Source organism: Rhynchophorus ferrugineus, unplaced genomic scaffold (genome assembly GCF_030347505.1).
Source record: "Rhynchophorus ferrugineus isolate W39M unplaced genomic scaffold, kcgeb_rfMv2 rfM5, whole genome shotgun sequence".
Taxonomy (NCBI): Eukaryota; Metazoa; Arthropoda; class Insecta; order Coleoptera; family Curculionidae; genus Rhynchophorus; species Rhynchophorus ferrugineus.
The window spans coordinates 21,278,675-21,293,343 of NW_027472584.1; the positions used below are offsets into that span (position 1 = coordinate 21,278,675).

Genomic DNA, 14,669 nt, shown 5'->3' on the forward strand with positions numbered 1-14,669 from the left:
GAGATATTGTTATTTTCTCTATTTGTGGGACGGTAGAGACACTAAAAATCACTATGAAGTTAAAGATTGCCCAAAAAGAACTAAGTTTGTTTGTGGTAATCCAAACGTTAAATAAGAACCTCTAATTACACAAGAAAATGATTCTTCCACACTTACATATAAAACTTGGTTTAATGAAAAATGTCGCCTAGGTCATGGATAAAAATAGTAAAAAACGTTTGTATTTGAAAAGTGTTTTCTCTAAATTAAGTGATGCTCAATTAAAAGATATCATTTTTGTTGGCCCACGAATGAGAATGAATTCGAGGAAAATCTTACCGCGAAAGAGTTAACGGCTTGGTTATCCCTAAAGAAAGTAATTCTTGGATTTTTAGACAATCTTACTGATGATACACTCAAAAATGCCCAGCTTTTAGTGAATGACTTGTTACAAAAATTAAAAACAATGCGGTGCAGAATGTCTTTAAAAATATATTGTTTGCATTTCCATTTCGATTCACCCCGATCGAATTTCGATCTTGGAATAGTGACTTAGTGACGAACAAGGTGAACGTTTTCACCAGGATATAAAACAGATAGAAGAGCATTATTGATGAAGATGGAATGCTAAGAAGTTAGCAGATTACCGCTGGTTTGTAATGAAATGGATTTTACTGTTTATAAGAGGAATATTAACTTTATATTCTGTCATTTTCTTTCAGAATATATAGCTCATTTTCTTTATTGAACACTTAAACCTGAGCTATTTTGATTCATTGCGCATTGCTAAATATATATTACTACTATTTTTCATAAAATTAATAAAATAAATGAATAAATATGATTAAAATTTTCATACTGTTTTTATTTATTTATAGTAGTTTAATTTATTATAACATTAAAATCGTACGTGTTACAAAAAATCCATTTAAGTTTTTGTGTTCAGCAGGTACAATTTGAGAAGAAGCCGTTTTATTTAATATTATAGATTTTAGTGTTGAAAAACCTATTATATCGATTAAATCATAATAAACTATCTTAATTGTGAAAATGTTATTTTTAGGTATAAAATAAATTCCCTTCCAGAGAGAAAATAATTTATATAATGCACATTTCAACAGGAGACAATATATAATTAATAAAACTGTACACCAATGGTGAGAATTTTCATTTTTCAACATATACGTCAGGACAGCAGAGGAAAAAAAACGAACAGTGCGAATTTAGACATTTTAGGCGAATAATATATCGTTACTTTTGTTTTTTATACTGTCAAATCCCATGTCGGCAGTGACGCTGATTTTTGTCTTAGGGGAAATAAAATTTTGGCCTCCACTCTTCAGATATAATATCGTGGCCCCTTGTTTTAAAAATACTCTTTTACTTCGAGGCCTCTATCACGACTTCTTTATGTGTTTTATTGGAGTGGCTTTATATAAAACGGCTTTTTTCTTTTGCTGATACGCATCTTTCTTTACTACGGATAAGGTATCAATGGGCTTCTTTTATCGGGTGATTCAAAAATGAATGAGAATAAAAGAGAGCCGAGATATATAGAATTATAGAATGTCATGCGACAATGCTTTTAAGAAATATTGCCAACGAATAAATTTCCTTCTCATATATAAATCAAATGTCCTTACTAGACTTTTATCCTTACTTACTTTTTCGGGGTGAAGTCGAGATGTTTTTTCTTTGTAAAAATCGTAAAAAGTACGAAAAAAAGTTGAAGATTTTGTAAAGTTAAATGATATTTATTATAATTACTCTTATATAATTTGGTCAGAATAAATTTTGATTGAAAATAAAATTCATATACTAAAGTTGCTCAATAAGTTTGTAGAAAAATACAATTTTTGAATAAAAATATTTTCCAACCAGCAATGATTTTTAAAATAAGTTTGGTGAATAGAGTGAATGTTGCTCTAATTCACACTGATTTTAAATAAAATTTCATTACAAATTTCTTTAGGATATGTAATTTTTAAGATATATGGCTCACTAGTTTTTAATTGTATAGTTTTGATTACATATCTTCGAAACTAAAGGTTGTATAACTGTTAGTATACTGCCACTGGATTCACTGGAAAAATATATCTGAAAAAGTAGTAATGAAAATGGTAAAAAATCGCATATCCTAAATTTTTTATACGTGAAAAAAGTGAAAAAAAAATTACACCTCGGATAAGGATAAAACCCACAAAATATATGTGTTTTAAGGTCAAAATAGCAAAAATCTACGGTAAATTTCTGAAAAGTTTATAGCTTTTACAATATATAAAATGAAATGAAGGTCACTAATTTTTTGAAAATACACTTTTCATAGAATAACTTAAAATCTAGAATCTGTATAAAAATTTCTATTCCGCCATTCGATTCAGCGAAAAGTTCTTTATAAATGCTGTAATTTCCATTACCATGTGATTATTTGCACGAAAATGGGATTAAAAAACTTGAAAATGATGCAAAATCGAAAATTTTCACGACTATATATATGGAAAAAGTGTCAAAATTTGTAAACCCTCAGATAAATACGAAACTCTTAAAATATATGTATCTTGATATGTAAGAAACGAAAATCTACCTTAAATTACTATATAAAGCATAATTATTAAATTATGTGGAATCAAGACAACAGAAATCCACTTATCACTTAAAAATAAATATGAAAAATATGATTTTCATAATATAATCTAAAAACTAAAGGTCATGTAAACTATGCAATCATTTGATTGAATGTAAAATTGTTTATAAATGCTTTTTAAACTATAAACTTTTTAAAGAAAATTGGCAGCAAAAACTTCAATATTGCCTTCCACATGGTGATGATGATGATAGTGATAAATAGTAGATAGATATAATTAATATACTGCAAAGCATTAAGATATTAAAGGCTCTAATAGAACATAATATTTTTTATATAATATCATAATAATTTACGTTAATTTCCACCTATTCTTCCATTTTCTTCAAATAGTAAGCTATAAACTTAATATTTGCGTTTCTGTAATCGCGAATCATCATTTGAAGCCGGCCTTAATCAAAATCCAATAAATATTGCATTTAAATATATAAATAGGATAAAACAGGCATATGAATACACTAAGAATACCTTGTTGATTTCATAAAAAAAATATCATAAATAATAAAAATTTAACTTAAGTACCACACCATCCACCATATTTACCAAACCTACCGACTGACTATGCCTTGCTCCATTCGATGCCGAACATCATGAAAAATTTTAACTAACAATGTACTTTGTAAATCAAAACTGTTTACAGTTTTTAATAGAATATAGAATTCAGGTTCAGGACTTACAAAAAAATCATTTAAAATTTATTCCCAACATTTATAATTGAGAGATACTGTTAATTAACAAAATTGGCATACTTCAAGGTAATATCGGAAATAATTAAACCGTTTTAAAATCCCGGACGTCGATTTCTAGAATTTAGAATTGCAAATAAATTAATGCGTTTTAATATCTAAATAGTTTTTTCTCGTTTTTTTTTTTCGGTAGCAACAACGGCAACGTACGCTTTTTGCGAGGTAAATACTCGTTTTTTTGCCTATATCCAAACATCAATGGTTAATTTTATTTTACTGAAAACGAGTATTTAATGAAAATATGCATAACAACACTAGGATTTATTTATTACGTTGCAGTTTGAAATGATTTGAACAATATGTCGTAAATTGCCACGTCTATCGATTTGTTTAGGTTTTTATACATCGGTTATAATTTAAAAAGAAATATTGTGATACGTGAAAAAATAATCTATGTATTTTGTTGATTAATAGTTCTGTTAATAGAAAAAATTTCCTTCGGCTCAAACAAGTATTTAGTGTCGTCTTCATGGAAACGTCAAGAAACAAACATACTGACGCATATGCAAGCCAGATTGCATCTAGCCACCCTCCCATATACATACATCATTCATATCAAAACTCCATTCTCAGAAATTATATCCAGAACGGCCTTAAAACTAACTGATCGAACATTACGGATAAAAAAATCCTCCAGATCAAGCGAGATTTCTTCACAAACCCTCTGCCCCCTAGGCTATTGTCGGTTTTCTCATAGCCTTCTTAGTGCCTAAGTCTTAAGTTAACCTATATTAGATATAGAGCTCGACAGAATTTCAAAAACTATACCCGCAAATATTTTATATTTCATACATAAAATAATAATAATAATAATAATAATAATAATACTCATATTTAGATCAATAAAAATTAAAAAATGTCCTATAAATATTAAATCCAAAATATATTATCCTAACCTGTAAGATTAAAACAAAATATTTATTTTTTCTTATGCCATTATGTCATTTAAATAAAAAATTTGTGTTGCAAATTTACCTAACAAATACGTCAACAATGGAATATTGTTTTAGTGGTTGTCATAACCGATATAATACATTTTGGAAAATTAATAGAACCGGAAATACGTGAATGCGTGTCAAGTAAACGTTTCTGCACTTTATAGTTTACAAGTTCCCTTCCGTTAGCTAACGCTGTTCCATGTTGGTTTTTTACCGGGATTCCTTTTCTTCATTATTCTGAATTAATTATTAGGAAAGCTGTCAGCAGTGTGAGATATCATTACCATTAATCATAGTATTTATTACACACCTTAAGATAATAGTTAACAGTATTTAGTTAATTACCAGCTATTTGGTTTATTATAATACAGTAAACATTTTTAATAGTACCTAATATTTCCTGTAATGTACCAATAAATAAAATAAATCATAATCTCTAATCAAATAGGTATATAATAAAAAAAACACTGTAATATAACTGATATAAAATATCCCACAAAATGTGATCAACCTATTACACAGTTATACCTATTAAACATTCAATCAAAACCTTATAAAACAAATTTAAAGTAAAATAACCTCACTCTTTGAAAATAACATGTCCAGAGATTGCGGCTTAAAACTAAAAAAGAAAACGCTGACGTCGTCCAGATTATTTTTGCTAAAATATTACAATACAAATTTCATATTCTTATATGAAAAGAAACAAATTCGATAGGTATAAGCCGGTTTTCCATGCCAATGAATAAAATTGATTTTTATATGGGCATTTTGAAACGGAAAAACAATAATGCCTTGCTACAAAAAATACTCATGTATAAATGGAAACCTGTAAATGTCTTTAAGATATTTATATATACGTAAAAATATACGGCTATAAAACTATATGAATATTTAAAAAATTAAAAATATATCGATATATACCCATCCATCCAAAACTAAAAGTATTTGTTACAAAAGACAAAAGAATTTTTATTAAAATGTAAAGACAAATACACTTACCAGAATATCTTCTTAATAAGCCCCTGTCTTTGCACTATAACTCAAAAGTTTATACACCAATTTACTATAAACTGAAGTAAAAAAGATGGTGATTTATTTGATTCCCGTTGTTTGTAAAAAAGTGGTTGACGCATGCGTCCTAACATTAGAGACAATGTAAGGCTACTCTAATTGGTCATAAATACTAAGACTCTTACCTAAAATGCAGTTGGTAGGCCCATCCAAGAATGTCTTGACATAGTGTGGAAATTTTATTTGCGATTATGAGCCGTAAATGCCAAGCTAACAATTTTTTTCCGATCGAATAAAATGTAAACAAACGTCTACGGGATTGTGTTGACGTCGGTTAATTCTTAATTCCTTACGATGAATATTTTAATGTATTTTTGTGTGGTACGTGTGTGGTATTATAAAATAAAAAAGGTATGTTTATATATAATAATATATATGTTAAAAATAATAATTAGCATATTTACTTTGTGGTAATACATTAAATGAGCTTATGGAAATAATGCGTTTAGAAAAATTATAAAAGGACAACGAATTTTCGCATACGTTTCGTGTAACATTCCCATTTTCTCTATGTGTGTAACAAGAAACACAAGAATTGACACCAGAGGAACAATATTTTATAGATGTTCTCAAATTTTAGCGTATGCAAATTGTATCGCGATGATATTCTCTATAGGTTTCTTCTGAGTGTACAGATTTTTAAACGTCCTGTCATTTTTTATGATATATATTCTTATTTCATGATAGATAATATTAGTGGGAAAATTATTATGTCATAAATCAAATTGTATTTAAAATAAAATGAAATTGTCATCGATGTTAAAATATTTCATATTACCGATCCTAAATTACTATATTACTATATATGGCATTTTTTAAGGGAATTTTATATATATAATATTTTTCTATATTTTTATTGGAAATGAATGTCGATAGAATATTATAAATTATTAAAAAATAATCAGTCCTGTATAACATCAAACGTATATTTAATAGAAGCGTTGGCGTTTTTATTTGAAAATTGGCTTTTTTATCTAAATAGTATATATATTATTGTTGAGTTTTGTGACTAGTTAAGCTACTTACGCTGTTAGATTTATGAATATTTCGTACAGTTCAATATATTTTTTGTATAGAGTAATGTTATTTATTTGGTTTATACTGAGATCAAATTATTTAGTGACTGGATAGGAATATTATTATACAATAGAATGCAGTGATGATACTGGTCATAATTAGTTATTTTGATATATTATATTCGACAATAGTTAATTGTATCTTATTGGATCCCTTTATATTTCATTTATACGCGTTGTTTGATCAGTTTCTTTGTTATATTGATGTTCAATTTAGACCAATCAGTAGATATCATAACAGACGATAATCATAAAGGATAAAGAAGAGTAAAAAAGGTGTATGTTGTAGTTTTACGCGTTCATAAGTAGGGTTACGTGTGTATATATTGTCCGTATAACACATTTTTATTGATTTTGGAAGGACATGGTAGTCATAAACATCACCAGGATTTATATGTGTTTCAGTTTTAGACTTTTTTAATAAAGTGGAACAGTGAAAATAGCTATATAAAAGCATAACACGTATAATGTTAATATTAACTTGTTTATATTTAATAAGCATTGTTTTCTAGATGTTCCTGATCCACCTGGTCGTCCTCTAATCACTTTCTTCACATCTCGCGCCGCCAACCTTTCATGGGCACCGCCGAAAGGTACCAACCTCAGCCAGATAACCCACTACACTGTCGTCATCCGGTAAGTTAATTCACTAATTTATTTTTAGAATTAAGTCCATAATTCACGGCCAAAAATAACCATAAAGGTTGGGTTACTAATTACCTAGCAGTTCCATCTACATGCAAAACTACTTTAATATTGCTGTTATCCATCCGATCTGCCAGCTTATCCGTATACGTTTATCTCTCACCCTTATCCATAAATAAACATACATTTGCCTAATACCCATTCTAACATAGCCTAGATAAATCTATTTGAAAAGAATCCGGGTTTTTTTATTGCTTTCCATACTATATTTTAATTTTTATTGAAACTAATCATATTTCTTGCAATATTTCAAACTTATTTTTATATTTTTTTAATATATGTCTGTAAATTAATATGTTTTTAGTTGAAAGAATAATAAGTTTTAGAGTTTTGGTGTAGTAAACAAATTTCAAATATTTTAGTGTCATTGCCGACTGAATGGCAATAATGTTAATTGATAAATTTATATTAATATTTTTGATATAAATCACAATTCTTACAATATTTCAAAACTGATTTGGAGATGAACACTAACTAATTTATTATAGTTCTTTAAGGTAATTATTTATAGGACATAATAATTAAAATTTGTGGATAATTGAAAATTTAGCTAATTAACCTTATTAAATGGGTTTTTAGGTGAAAAAATAATACATGTTGAGAGTTATAGGGAATCTAGAGACTTAATTCTCATCGTATAATAAATAAATTTGAAATTCCAGGTACCATTTTCCAAAGCCCTATAATTTTTTTGATAAATTTATTTAACAGGCTCATTTTTGTTATTGTTTTCCATAGGATATTTGAACAATAATTTAAGGATATATATACTAAATGACATTTAACACTAAATAATCTATAAAGTATAACATTTTTCCTAAAATTACTCGATTTGAATGAAATGTAACATAAATTCAGCTTGTTGTATTATTTTTAATAGGAAGAAGCCATAAAATTGACATATCTGCTTCTCTCTATCCCTATAGGGATTAATTAAATGCTGATTAAATGGATAATTGTTAAATTAAATATCTGGATATATTACCTGCTAATATTCTGATTTTACTGGTGATAATCTTGCATAGTTTTGCTTGTTATCGACATTACATATATATCGAAATATTTCAGATTTTGAGGTGTATTAAATAGAATTCAAAATTGTAGGTCATTTGAAATTTTAACTAGTTAATTTAATTTCATTCTTTTAATTGATTGTTAAAAGTAATAGTTATTTATTGGTAATTATTTTATTGTTTACCAATTTTACTTGTTAGGTCTCTTAGTTTTTGTGATAGCACAATACTGTTTTCCATGTTATAAGTGATAGAAGAACAAATTTTACTGAAGGTAAACTTGCATAACTGTGCCTATTATCGATATTACGTATATATCGAAATGTTCCAGATTTTGAGGGGTATTAAATAGAACATAAAATTGTAAATCTTTTCAGATTTTAACTAGTTAATTTAATTTTTTTTATTTGAAATGTAGTAAAATTTTAAGAGTAATAGATATTGATTGGTAAATATTTTATTGATCAACAATTTTAGTTGTTAGGTCTCTATTAGATTTTGTGGTAGCACAATACTGTCTTCTATGTTATAAGTGGTAGAGGAGCACTTATATTATAAAGGAGAAATGTTAATGTTATTAAATCATATAAGTAGCTACTAAAATAATCAGAAGCTATAAAGATAGGCAAATCAATCAGGACGCGTAACTTCTAGAAAATGTTGTAATTGCTAGAAGACTTAAAGCATTATTGTAAAAAATCAGCCAAAATGGCCACACATTTTTGGAGATCATCTAAATGGGCCAATTCTATTCTGCTAAGGTGCAATATGTGGTGAATACAGTGCGTTTTTTAATAGCTTCATCGTTTTATCTGTGTTTATACAAATTCCTACATTAATTATACAATCTATTTGAGACTAATTTATTTATCTACTAACTATATAATGACGTCATATGATACAAAATAATGTATTTTTTAAATTATTTACCAGACATTAGTGAGTGAGCTTCATTTTTAATAATTGTTTGACCGTTAAGATTGAAACGGCAACAAAAAAGAGTATAATCAAAATCAAATCTTTGCTGAGTATCAGTGCTTATTAGTTGGTGAAATTCGTCCTGTAGCCAACTAGTTCCAGATTAGTTAGAATAAAGAAATAACTGTCCATAGAACTTTAACTTTGGCAGCAATTAGAAAAGTTTCAGATTCATTAAAATAAGAAGTTGTATAAACGGCGGTAAGTTAATTTGTCATTTGACTTTTGAATGAACGTTTTTTAAAAGATTCCAAGTCTCCGAGAAATGTAGAGCAATTAAAAAGGATTAAAATGAAATAAAAATGATTCATTTATCATTTCGTGGCGATTTATCGTTCTTTTGTTATCATATTGAAGCAATACTAAATATCACAGTTCGTTTTAATTATTAGTTACATTAATCCGCCATGAATTATTAGGCGATATTTTAGTTTGTAAGTTGGCGTAAGTCTACCACATTTTTGGTTGGAGAAAGTATTTAGAAAAACTGTACAGTCCGTCCAATAAAACAGGTTTTTTATATAACATCTTTATTAGATACGCTTAGTACAATCTTAATTTACAATTAATTTATTACTACTTTTCCTATGTACTTGGATTAATTAACAAGCAAGACAAGTGCGAGAAAATACATCAATATGTATTCCTCAATTATAAAATTATAATAACTTATAGCTATAGTTTACACTTTGTTTCAATCTCCTGACATCCTGCGCGCTGCCCAGCAGTTGTATTGCTTCCACGTTAGTATGATTTAGTCATCTTCTTTCGTGTTTCAAGGCGAAATCTTGGATAACTTCGCAAATCCATTTGATTTCCAGGTCATCGTGCAGTTCTTCATTGGTTACATAGCGATAGGCATTGGTAATCGAAGAACCTTGTTTTGACAGCGTTGTATGACTAGTTGATTTGAATTTTTAGTGCAACCCCATATTTGCACACCATAGCTCCAAATTGGCTTTATAATTGTATTATAGATCAACCTCTTTGATTTTAGATCAAGTTGAGAGTATCTTCCGACTAACCAGTATAGTTGTTTTATTTTGGTTCTAATGTGTTTTGCTTTTTGTCTAACGTGATGAACTCACGTCATCAATTTAGATGGTGTAAAATGTTATCAAATACAATTCATTTTAATATTATACTACATCTAATATAGTATAGAAGAACTTAAAACTACAATTAATTATACAATTATAATAGTTTATAGATTAGGGTTTTGTTTTATTATATTTACATTGAACTCTTTTCCTCACCACCTATGAGGAGGAGTCCTAGGCGCGTTTTTTTTTATGTTGTCGTATCCCCTGGAGGCCTAATACACCTAATTAACAATTCTGTATTCAAGTAATTTAATTTACTTTCATTTCAGAGCTTATTTACCTTCACTGTTTTCTTCTGTACAGTGTTTCCTTGTAAGGGCATTTTGATATCACTGTATCTTTTATTGGTTTGTTCTGTTACTACCTTTTTAAATCTTTAAAACTACGCAACGGATTTTGATGCGGTTTTTTTCAATAGATAGAGTGATTCAGGAGGAAGGTTTATATGTATAATACCTACATAATATACTAAGGCAACATTGCTAATTTTAGAGGTTTCTAACGTGATGTCGTAAATTAACCTATTTTTTAGGCTTATTTAGCAATTAGCAAAAACGCTGCCTAACTCTACGAGTTAGATCAAATTAATGTACTACAGTATTGTACACCATAAAAAGGTCTACAAAAAATCCACGATGGTATATGTTTATCTTTTAGGGATTACCCACATTAACCATTTTTATTGTTTACTTTTTACGTGAGAAAATGGCTTATTTACGAAGCTATTTTAAGCAATACAGCATTAATCCTTATCGAATTAAGTACCTTAAATACAGTGTGCAATTAATATAGATCAATATGGTTCCTTACAGCATGTAAATTAAACAAATATTTTCGGAGATATTACAAATTTAAAATTTGCGTTTAAAAATATGTAATGTAATAAAAATTGTATGAATTTAGATATTCCAAAGATAGCAGGAAATCTTCATAGTAAGTATAGGGGAAGAGGAATTGTTTTACTCCAAATTTAATGCGTGCAGGCCAAGGGCAGTAATGAATGAACCAAAAATACTGGATCGATTTTAATCATGTTTTCATTGAGTGACATAGGCATATATATTTTATGCCCGTGCAAAGTCAGAGTGGGCCGCTATGTTTTTATATACAACGTTCATATTTTTTCTGTAGTGTATTTAATTTAGTATCAGCATTGCACCCGTGCGAAGCCGGGGCGGGTCGCTAGTTCTTAATAATTTAACATTTAATCACTGCATTCTTCCTAATATATTTTCCATATCTGCAAAATATTAGTATTATTTCTCTCTTCACACATTTTAACCAAATGCTCATGGATTTTACGAACAATTACACACATATCTAGGCACATTAATCTCTCACTCTCTACAATACAATCTCCTATACTCACCTTTAGTTGTTTGCACTTTTATCACCCTATCTTGCAAATTCTCAGTATTGGATCAAAATCCCATTTTCAGAAACTTTCATTCAAGTGAATAACTAAGCAGATAATTTCGAATCTATGTAAGGTTTGATGATATTCCATCTTTTGTCACTTTCTTCTTCAATGTGTGAGTTTCAGTTCATCCAAACCTAAGGCAATAACGCCTTTAATAATGCCAATAACTATTTATATTTCCAACATGAAGAACAATATATCTGCAATGAATTATTAATTCATCAACTTCTCAACTTCTCATGGTCAATTGCAACACGACTCATAAAACTGTTATACAGAGCAATTATATGTCCAATTTATTTTTAATTTAACGAATTATTTCACCTTATTTAAGCGAATTCCCAGCATTATATAAGGGTCGTATTTTTATCAAGAGATATAGAGGTGTATTAATATCAGTTAACAGTTGAGATCTGACAGAAACTAAGAAAATAAAGTGTTATATTGGACAGAGAACTGCTTCTTAATGTAGATCTAGAGAATTAGGTAAAACATTCCTTAAAGCCCTTTTATATGCTGCTATAAACTGCTTTAATTAAAATTCTTAGTGTTATTTCCATTTTCTAATTCTTCGTGCTTAGGTTATAGTACTTTTTAATTATGTATTAAACTGAATTAGTATGATATTGGAGTGAAAACGTCAGTACAATTATATCGAAAATAGAGTGAACTAATATAATTTAAAATAGAAGGTTAAATATGTTTTATTTCGTTTGTTGTAACAGTAAAAAGGACGAGATCATGTGAAATTTTACAGGTCACCATATAGCTTTAGTCTGAAATAACAACGACAAATGGACAAGTTAAAAATTTAAAAAGGAATTCTCTTCTACGTTTTATGAGTGTCTGTAGCTCTACAGTTTGCTCAATATATAAAACTTTTTACTAAAAAATAAACAATGAATACTGAAATTATCGAATTATTTGTTAAATCGAATGAACAGACACAAAACTCAGTTATTTAAACGCATTCGAAAAAATTAAAAGACGAAAAAGTCGCCATTAAATATTTTTACCACTTGTATGACTTCAAGTCGTTTAAGGCTATAAAGAATTGAGTGATTTTTACATAAAATGAAAGTGTTTCCTAACCAACTAAGGTGGCATCGGCCAAAAAACGATCTAAAGTAGAACAATGTTTGGCGAATATGGTGGATAGGGTCGTGGTCATTTCTCATGGAGTTCTTGAGCCAAATACATCAATTACAGTAAAGACCACTGTCAAATAGTAGCTTCGATTGGTTTAAGTTTTTTTTTCGTTAATTTTTTCCACTTCAATCTTTTTGCTGTTATTTTCGTTCAAATGACTGCAAGTTAATGAAATTTACAGGGACTTTAAATCATTTAACGTTGAATTTAATGGTAGTTAATTATTTTATAGCCATTAGTTTTTGAGTTATATAATGAAATCTAAATGTTCAAAAAATTAGTGATATTCTGTTTATGTGACACATCTTAAAAATTATAAATTACAAATCAATTTAACATGAATTTTTGTTTTTCTCTCCCTAAAATACAGGTACATTGAAAGTTTTATTTTAGTACTATTTCCATATATGTATATAGTCGTGAGAATTTGAAACTTTTTGCCATTTTCAAGTTGTCTTGCTCCCATCTTAGTTCAAATAATGACATGTTAATGAACATTATAGGGATTATAAAGAATTTTACACTGAAACGAATGATGGTATAGTAATTTGTACACAACCTTTAGTTTTTAAGTTATACACTGAATACTTTCAAAAATTTTCAAAAAATGAGGGGTTTTGGTTTATGTCACCTATCTTAGAAATTATATTTCTAAGAGTTCTAGAGTAATTTAGCATGGATTTTCATTTTTACGCCCCAATATACACTTATATTTCGAATCTTCTACTTTCATTCAAAAGGTAAAAAAAATGCATACGTAAAAATTTGGGGATTCTAGAAATTTTCAATTCTTTTGCTGTCATTCTCGTTCAATTAATTGCAGCTTAATAAAGGACATAGAAATTATAAAGAGTTTCAAATAGAATCCAGTGGTGGTATAACAGATTTGATAGAACCTTTATTTTTTATGTTTTATGGTGAAAATTGTATTTTCAAAAAATGAGCGATAAGTGATATATCCAGCAAATTATATTATGTAGACATTACATAAATATTCCATGTAATAAAATATAAAAGGCAAACATATCAGATGCGATGCGAAATGTCAATATACCAATTACACCATGTAGTGTAAAAGATTAATTATCCGTGCTGGTATTAAATAGAATAGCAAATTACTAATATATTTGATGGAATTTCAATCTTGTTCCAAAGAATTTTCCAAAAGAAATTTCCAAAGTAGTACAAATTAAAAAAATATATAAAATATTCAAATTTACTTAGTGTTTTATATTATGTTGTTTTAAAGCAGAACATTTGAAAGAGCTACCAAAGACATAACATTTTAGTACTTTTTCGAGCTAGACATGTATTAGTTGTATAAATACACACTGTATTGTAAAACCTTTAAAATTAATTCCCTGTGATGGTATTAAGGAAGAAAGAAAATTGCTAATATGTTTGATGAAATTTTAATGATTTTTACAAAGATGACATAAACAAATTAGTCATTAACCATAACCAAATACCAATTTAAAAAAATGTAAAACATTCAAATGTACTTAGTGTTTTATACTATGTAGGTTTGAGGCAGAATATTTGAAAGATCTAACAAAAACAGAACATTTTAGTAGTTTTTTTCAAGCTACATACGCATTAGTTACACCCTGTATTGTAAAACCGTTAAAATTAGTTACCTGTGATGGTATTAAGGAGGAAAGAAAATTGCTAATATATTTGATAAAATTTTAATGATTTTTACAAAGATGACATAAACAAATTAGTCATTAACCATAAGCAAATACCAATTTAAAAAAATGTAAAATGTTCAAATATACTTAGTGTTTTATACTATGTAGGTTTGAAGCAGAATATTTGAAAGATCTAACAAAAACAGAACATTT

The 14,669-nt window shown here is 28.0% G+C and overlaps 1 protein-coding gene across 1 annotated transcript in view; it reads left to right on the forward strand.

Annotated features, from left to right (window-relative positions):
- The window catches only part of LOC143197508 (putative receptor-type tyrosine-protein phosphatase mosPTP-1), a 277,664-nt gene that overhangs the window by 50,529 nt on the left and 212,466 nt on the right, over nt 1–14,669 (forward strand). Inside the window, exon 3 of the mRNA XM_076406044.1 lies at nt 6,970–7,093. Coding sequence (XP_076262159.1) covers nt 6,970–7,093 — 124 coding nt within the window. The remainder of the gene's footprint in view (nt 1–6,969; nt 7,094–14,669) is intronic.